This window comes from Xenopus tropicalis, chromosome 2 (genome assembly GCF_000004195.4).
Source record: "Xenopus tropicalis strain Nigerian chromosome 2, UCB_Xtro_10.0, whole genome shotgun sequence".
Classification (NCBI taxonomy): domain Eukaryota; kingdom Metazoa; phylum Chordata; class Amphibia; order Anura; family Pipidae; genus Xenopus; species Xenopus tropicalis.
In genome coordinates, this window is record NC_030678.2 from 69476246 (window position 1) to 69484895 (window position 8650).

An 8650-nucleotide genomic window follows, 5' to 3' on the forward strand; every position below is an offset into this window, starting at 1 on the left:
AATGACGCCAGTCTAAAAATGGCAAAACCTGCTTAATTTCTCTGATAAGAAAAATAAAGTCTACGATCTCCAGGGACTGCAACTTCCATGTACACTTCATTCTTTGGTTATTCAGAGAATTGCACAGCACAACAAAACCAAACAGGGGTCATTAATTGCGCATTACAAACCTAGCCTCATTCCAAGTTCCTGGTGCATTGCCTTAAAAAAAATGGCCGCAGCTTTGAAACATACGCCTAACTGAGATGTCGCGATATTTCATTGTTTTAAATGACTTGCGCAGTTAAGGGAAGGCCTTTTCAACTGCCCTGCTGACGAGAAGATGAGGTGAGAATCGTGAATGCAGAGTATGCAGTATCTGTGGCCATCGTATAATTTCGGTTACCGTACCGGCGATTTACTATCGCAGCGTAATGTAGTATTGCTTGCTCCAGCTGTTAATGTCGAGTTTGAAAACTTTGCTTAACTGCGTGGTCGCATATATTGTAGGTCGGTCTAGGCCCAAAGCTTGCTGTACTGTCTGTCTGATAGCCACGGAAAGCATGGCAAAGCGGAAAAAGGAAATCGGCTTTTCAAGTGCTGCTTTCTAAGCGAAAAGGCCAAAATGTATATTAGGTTTTATCAGGTTTCTGTGACGTCTGTTTTCGCATTTTATTACTGTTGAGGGATAATCTGTCAGCCAGGACTTTGTTTAAACTTGTTACGTTTGTACCAACTCTGGCCTGTGAGTATACCACAGACTTTTTGTTGCCTTTAATGCAGAAATCCTAAGGTATTGCGGGTATTATTAGGAGGTGTAGTAGCTATCTGTCCAGGCCTGTTTTGCGAATAGAGTTAAACGTTTTGAGCAGCCGCATTTTCTTGTTTGTATATTTTTTGAACAGTTGCTGTGTTTAGATGAAGCCAAAACGCCTCCACAATCAACAGTCAACTAAATGCTGTGAAAATGGCCTATCTATCTCTTCTAAAAGTAGATTAAACTTAAGTAGACTGTGGGGCCCTGGTATATGGGCACATTATAGGCCTATCTAAAGCACTGGGGTGTCACACTTGCATTTTTATACTTAAACAGTGCTAAATGTAGGTTTTGCCAAAAAGAATGCCTGTAGTCTCCAATATTCACAAGTTGCTGTGTAAAAAAAACACCCACTGACTAGTGTGTTTTTTTTTGGGGGGGGGGGGGGTTTGCCATTTTGCAAGGTTTTCAGCAAAGGGAGACAGCTTTCCGTGGGTGATATTTTGCTAAAGGGATTGTTTGGCACTAGGGCCAAATCTTATTGCAGTGAAGTGGGGGGAAAAAAGTCTGAGCAAGGACTGCATCAATAGGACAGGGGCACAGCATTGTCTCATTGACATCTGGCCAATTTTTGGCCAGATATTGATTGGGGAGGGCTCCATACAAGGGAATATTAGTTGCCAGGTCTGTCAGACCTGAATCAACAGCTGTAATCTGCCACTGTATGGCCACCTTAATTGGTACCAATGGATTGTGTTTTTTTGATTTTACTTGCTGTAATGTGTGTGACTAAGCTCGGATTGACTAAAAATTAGTTTTCTTTGGGGAGTGTAAAGTGGTAAATAGGTTTTTGGTAGTAAAACAAATCCATGGGTAATTGAAAATTTTACTTTGCTGATGTACGCATGTATTTTTGAAAGGCATTTTTACAGTGCATTGCAATTTTATAAACAATGTATAATTAGTCATAATATGACCTGGTTATGGATGATGTAGAGCAGTAATCCCCAACTAGTAGCTCGTGAGCAAAATGTTGTTCACCAACCCCTTCGATGTTGCTCCCAGTGGCCTTAACGGATGTGCTTATTTTTAAATTCGTGGCTTGGATGCAAATTTTTGTTGCATAATGTGTCTTGCCAAACTGTATCCTTTAGGATGCCAGTCAACAAAGGGGCTACCAAAAAGCCAATCAGCCCTTATTTGCCATTCTCCAGGAACTGTTTGCATGCTAGTGTTGCTACCTAACTTTTTTTACATTTAAATGTGGCTCATGGGTCCAAAAGGTTGGGGATCCCTGATGTAGAGTAAGAGGCTTTATTGGCCTCATGTTAATGATATGTAGTGTGTTTTGTTTTTTTACCAACATTCCAGTGGAACGCTGATATTAACCTTTGAATATATGCAGCTATAAGTAGGGCACTGCCAAACAAAATTGGAACCGCTAAGTTGTGCTTAAGCGTATGTAGACTGGGCCTTAGCTTTTTATAAAATTAAGCATGCAATGTCTTAATGGTGTGCAAACATTTTAGTTTCAGAAAGCTCGCCAAATAAGGGCAGTGGTACATGGGGAGATTAGTCGCCCCGTGACAAATCTGTTTTCACAGGCAAATAAACGCCCCCCGTAATGCCATCCCACTGACTAGAATGTAAATTGCCGATGGAATGGCATACAAGTCGCTGTGATGTCTCGCTGCGGGACATTGCGGCGATGTGTATGCCATCCCACCGGTGACTTACATCTTAGCTGGTGGGATGGCATTGCGGAGAGGTTAGTCGCCCGCGACAATTAAGATCTCCCTGTGTACCACTGCCCTAAGGCAAAGACACTGAGCTACTTAGTAACAGTTGCCTGTCACCGCTACTTAACACCAGAAAATACCCTGCTGTAGGCAATACTGAAAATTGCCTCTGCAAAAACACATGTAGAGACCATTATTGGTAAATTATCAGCATTGTCTATTTTTGTAGCAGTGACTAGTAGCTCCTTGTGCCTTTACCCTAAGGGCAGTGGTACACGGGGAGATTAGTTGCCTGCAATAAATCTCCCCCACATGACATTGATGCGTATACTGTCCCACCGGCAATTACATTCTTGCTGGTGGGATGGCATGTTGAGGAGATTAGTCGTTCTCAATGGTGAAGACTTATTGTGGGCGACTAATCTCCCCATGTGCCACTGCCCTAAGGGCAAGGGCACATTATGTGTATATCTGCTTCTCAGCCCTGTGTTTTTCAGTTGGGCTGAGAAGCAGATCAGCCTAAAAGTCTGCTTTCGCATTTTTAGACCAACCTCCACTCTGCTGTATGTGCCCCCCTCAGGTGGTTATTGTAATTTAGTGCAGGCACATGGTGCAGCGTAAGTTGATCTGCTTCTCTCAGCCTGACGGAAAGTAGTGATTAGGGATGGGCAAAATAATTTGTGCGGCAAAAAAAATTGCCACGCAACCGTAAAATACATTGCGTTACTTGATGCGGGTTTCGCTTGCATCAAACGGAGATGCCTGCATCAAATTGCACAATGTGTGCAAATTTTACTGCATCATTTTGGTCATCCCTGGTAGTAATGGTTCTGGGCATATGTTTCTAATCTATTTTAATATCCAATTTTACAGTAGCAAAGTTTCTCGAGATACCCTATATGAAGCAGTGAGAGAAGTGCTGCAGGGATCGAAGAAGAAGAAGAGAAAGTAAGTACAGCAAATTGGACCATGGTTTTAATTTGTATGCATGGGTATACTTTGCTGTTAATTGGTATTTCTTAAATGATGTATCCCTATTTAACTGGGGTTGATACACTCCTGCATATTTTTTGTTTAAAGGGGAAGGAAAGTCATTTTGGCATCTTACTTCCAATAGATTTGCCACATTAGTGCCAACTTGAACACTATTCTGCAGAAAGCATTACCATACCTGAGTATAGAGCCCTGGAAGCTTTGTTTGCCTAAGATTGCAGCGGCCATTTGAGCTTTGTCTTTATAGCTTCCTGCTGAATAGCTGTAGCCCTTATAGCTTAGATCGCACATTCCTAATGGAGTGGGGAGGGAGTTCTTAACATTCTTGAGGGAGAGAGGTGAGAACTGTGGGAATGAAGGATTTTTCTGAGAGGAAGGCAAACTTGTGGACTTTATTTTAAGGCAACTTAATGTAACAAAGGTGCCAGTCTTGGCATACAAAACACACACGACCAGTGGAGTGGGCTGTCTGGCCTGCTAGTTCTTCAAAATAAATCATGCTGTTAGGTCCCTCAATATAAACATTCCCTGTCACAGAAAATGTGTTTTTTAAAATTTCACTTTCCAGGAGCTGTTAAGTTAACTTTTCAGCATACTTTATAGGTTTGGAATTTGTATTTAAATGGTGGAGGTTGTGAAAATAATTCTGCTCTTAAACTTTCTTTTCTTGGTTTTCAGATTCCTTGAAACCGTGGAACTTCAGATCAGTCTCAAAAACTATGATCCTCAAAAGGACAAGCGTTTTTCTGGCACAGTCAGGTTGGACATCATTGTTTCACCCAGCGTTTGCTTTTGCATTTTCCCCTTTTTATTTGAAAAGGCATTTGCTGTGGCAAACTGCTTGGGTAGTTCAGACTGCCTCCCCCTGAGGTTATCTGGACGGACCTTAACCCTGGGTCTTAAAACATGAGGGGAGGTGTGGTTTATTGGGCTTACTTCCCTAAACCTACCGACCAGAGTTTAAAAGTTAACCCCTGGCATCATGTGAGGTTTGTGAATAAGTTGTTTTTTTTACTGTGTAAAAAATGAGAATCTAGTCCTTTCTGAAATGCATTTTTCTACATTCACAGGCTGAAATCCACTCCTCGTCCAAAATTTTCAGTGTGTGTTTTGGGAGACCAGCAGCACTGTGATGAAGCTAAAGCTGTTGATTTACCCCATATGGATATTGAGGCACTTAAGAAGCTAAATAAGAACAAGAAACTGGTCAAGAAGCTTGGTGTGTATCTTGACTGTCAACTAGAATGCTTTTAAGAATATTATAATGTAAAATTACCACATAAAGAGAACTTAACTCGTATGAATTGGTGTTAACTTGAAGTAAAAATGCAAATCTCAAAACTGCTAAATAGAAAATGAATGTAAATTGCAGGTGTTCAAAGAAGCACCCAGTGTAAGTTTCAATCAACTTAAAGAGCTTTATCTTGTGGAAATCTTGTGGATCTTTTGGAATTTCCTAGACTGTATTGGAGCTGACCGTTTTGAAAATAACTGACAAAAAGCTGTGTAGAGGCAGACTTCGAAGTACACTTAAAAATTCTATACTGTTTTGGAAATAGTAGTAAAGCTTATATTTTTTCTTATTTTCTTACTAGTAAGACTAGCTGACCTGTAAGTTTTATCCTAGCAACTGGGCAGTAGTTTGAGGCCCTAAATAAGTCATGTTTTTTAGCCTGAGCATTGGTATAGGAAAATATTTTATTATATATAATATTTTTTTTTTTTTTTTGGAACTGCCTAGAATGGGGCCAATCCCATAGCTTGGGAACAAGTAGTTGTCTTTCAACCCCTGTCCTGTTTTTAAAAATATTCTTCAGAGCTCTTTAAAAGTCACTGGAAAACTGCAGTTTTATTGTAGCTTCCCCCAAGGCTATAGCAAAAAAGCTGTGCTTACTGCTAAATTTATGTAATCTAGGACAAGAAGAATTTCTGTGCTATAAGCTACTAAAATGATGCCCTACCCTTTAAACAAAAAAGTGATTGTCGATTATATTGCAATACGTTAAAGCTGGTCAAGTAAGTCGGTCATCACTGGTCTGACCAGTCCTTCACTTAGCTCAACTGCAGTAAGGTTTGAAGCAAATTAGCCCATGTTAGTAGTGCACAACCTGGTGTCAATGCCCTTCGGGAACATTTTAATAAACCCAAAGCATTTCTTCCTTACTACTGTAACAGAACTTGCTTTGTATAACTGGTTTAATAAAATATTTGTATTCTTCTCTTCTAGCTAAAAAGTATGATGCCTTTTTGGCTTCTGAGTCGCTCATTAAGCAGATCCCACGTATTTTGGGGCCTGGACTGAATAAGGCTGGAAAGTTTCCTTCCTTGCTCACTCACAATGAAAATCTTGTGGCAAAGGTGGACGAGGTCAAGTCCACTATAAAGTTCCAGATGAAGAAGGTGAGTAGCAAAAAAAAAAATTTGCAATCTGCTTAATCGGCTATCCCTCTCACCTGCTGCTAGAACTAGTGCAAACAGAATAGTTGGTGTATTGAAGTGGGAGTTAAGATCAGAACAGATTTAAAGAAATCTGGAAGCATCTAAAGTGATTGCTAGGTTACATAATTTGCCTTATTACCTGGAAGCATGTTGAAATATGTTGGTGTTAAGTCCCTATTACTTGTATCAGCAATTTTTTTTGAAGAGCCAATTAACCAGCCTAAATTTTTGGAGAAAGGAAAGATGCACCAAATCAAGTTTTTGGAATTAGGCCCAAAATGCAGCTTTCTCTGGATCAATTAATACCACTAAAGGGTTATTAGTCTAGTACTGTTTTTTGTAAAAAAATTGGAGCTTGATAACCTGAAAGTGGCTTTAAGTACTTTACTAATGCAGGCTTAAGTATTATAAATATCAAAGTTTTCTTTGATAGCTTTTCTTTTAGTGGTACAGATTTAGAAAGTAACAAGCACTTCATTTGAGCTGTATTTTGAAATTGCTTCTGAGTGATAAGTTCTACCTTCTAAACTCTTGCTTTACAGGTGCTTTGTCTGGCTGTAGCAGTTGGGCATGTAAAGTTGACTGAGGAAGAACTTGTTTACAACATCCATCTGTCTATTAACTTCTTGGTTTCACTCTTGAAGAAAAACTGGCAGAATGTGCGTGCTCTGTACATAAAGAGCACAATGGGCAAGCCACAACGCCTGTACTAAGTGTAATAAAATTCTTATAAACTACTTGTGCAGTGTTGTTGTCCTTCATAAGACGTTTGTCTCTTTTTTTTAAAAGTTGCAATAGTTTCTAAGGGAGATGAGTTTTCTGGGATCAGTAACTGATTAGTCACTGCACATTAATTTTATAGGTTTAGCAGGCAATATCATTCTTGGAAAGGTGTATTTAACTTTTTACTGATATTTAACTCTAAAAATAGTGTTAATTTACTTAATACTGTGCCAGACTGCCTGCTCTTTTAATAGTATAGGGAAAGCCAAATGGCATTAAACTAGGAAATGAACAATGACAATTATAACTCAAGGTACCTTTCTTTTTTTTTTTTTCCTGTCCATATTTCAGTGGTTTTGGGAGAGAGGGTGCTTTTAAGGAGCTTTATTGTGCTGGTATTAGAACCTTTAACACTAGAGATCTAATAGAAATCTGTAAAATGCATTTCCTAAGGGTGATGTCACACATTAAGCTTAGTTACAGTCAGGGTTGTGGAGTCTGAGTCGGAGGCAACTTTGGGTACCTGGAGTTGGAGTCGGCAAAAAATGAACCGACGCAGAATCCTACTAAATTTAAATGGGAATAAAAAAAAAAAAAATAAAGCAAGTTTAAATGCCCCAATTCACAAACAGTCATAATTAATTACTTCTCTGCTATAAGAATAAAGCCCAATGCGCGCAGTGCATAAACGAACACGTTGAGTGACCATGAAGCATGCTTTTCATTGACTGTATGAATGTATAAAATACATTGGCATATTAAAAACAGGAGTCTGAGTTGGAAGTATCAAACGTCGGAGTCGGAGAATTTATCTACCGACTCCACAGCCCTGGTTATAGTAAAGCAGATTTTATCACTAATCTGCAAATTCTTTCTCACTGGTAATGTAGATGGCCGGTAGGAAAATATGCATTACTTCAGTTTTGGAAACTTTGGTCAAAGTGTGTTTTCCCACCACCATTTTCAGATTATTTGCCACTGACCTAATCACATTTTATAAATTATCAAGTTTATAGCTGATCAGTGTTGGGTTCATGAGATACATAGGTTATAATAGGGTGAGACTGTTTATACACTAGTATCTCAACTAAACTGTAAATGGTTAGATAAATGTGAAAGGATAATGTCCTAAAGTATGCTCATGCATATCCTTTTATAAGCCCCATTCCTGGCCTCTTCTCTGCATGCTTGGCCTGTTCTTTAGAATAGCTTTTTTACTTAAATTTTAATGTTACTTTTCCTTTAGGGCTCTGGCACACGGGGAGATTAGTCGCCCGCGACAAAACTCCCTGTTCACGGGCGACTAATCTCCCCGAGTTGCCATCACCTGCCATCCCACCGGCGAAAGTGTAAGTCGCCGGTGGGATGGCAGGTGATGGCGATTTGCTGAAATTGCACCACCGTGTGCCATCCCACCGGCGACTTACACTTTCGCTGGTGGGATGGCAGGTGATGGCAACTCGGGGAGATTAGTCGCCCGTGAACAGGGAGTTTTGTCACGGGCGACTAATCTCCCTGTGTGCCAGAGCCCTTAAAAGGGAAGCCTTCATTAGCTGGCTTCTCAGTTGTATAGACAGATGAAAAATAAGAGTTCAAAATTTCTGCTTTTTCTTTGTTCTCATCAACCAACTGACCCACCCCTTCTTGCTTCATTGTTTTACTATTTTACATGTTTAAAAAATAATTTTGAATGCCTTATTTGCTTCCTTTTACCTGATGAAAGTGTGTGCTACCTAGCTAACTTGAATGCTTTAAAAGCAAGTTTTTTTTTTTTTTCTTACCACTCTCGATACTAACTTTTATTCAACCATAAACATTTTACTTTGCAATGCCTCTCATTGCTTACAAGGGGAATATACTGCTAAGCAACATTTAAAGATATTCCATTTTCTTCTGTGTCTAACCCTGTGAAAAGCCTTTCCCAGTTGACACATTGCAGAGATGCCCTTATACTGGCAAAGTCTGCATGTCTAAAATTGAGTGTTTTACTTAATGCTGCAGAGACAGCCCTATAAGGGAT

At 39.7% G+C, this 8650-nt stretch overlaps 1 protein-coding gene across 3 annotated transcripts; it reads left to right on the forward strand.

The window, feature by feature from the left end:
• Position 1: 1 nt before the first annotated feature.
• Positions 2–6644, forward strand: rpl10a (ribosomal protein L10a). Of its 3 annotated transcripts, none has more exons than XM_012955646.1 (6): positions 2–327; positions 3349–3423; positions 4147–4227; positions 4539–4687; positions 5696–5868; positions 6450–6644. In XM_012955646.1, exons 1-6 carry the CDS (start codon positions 323–325, stop codon positions 6618–6620), a joined length of 654 nt encoding a protein of 217 aa, XP_012811100.1. In that variant the 5' UTR covers positions 2–322; the 3' UTR covers positions 6621–6644.
• Positions 6645–8650: the final 2006 nt, after the last annotated feature.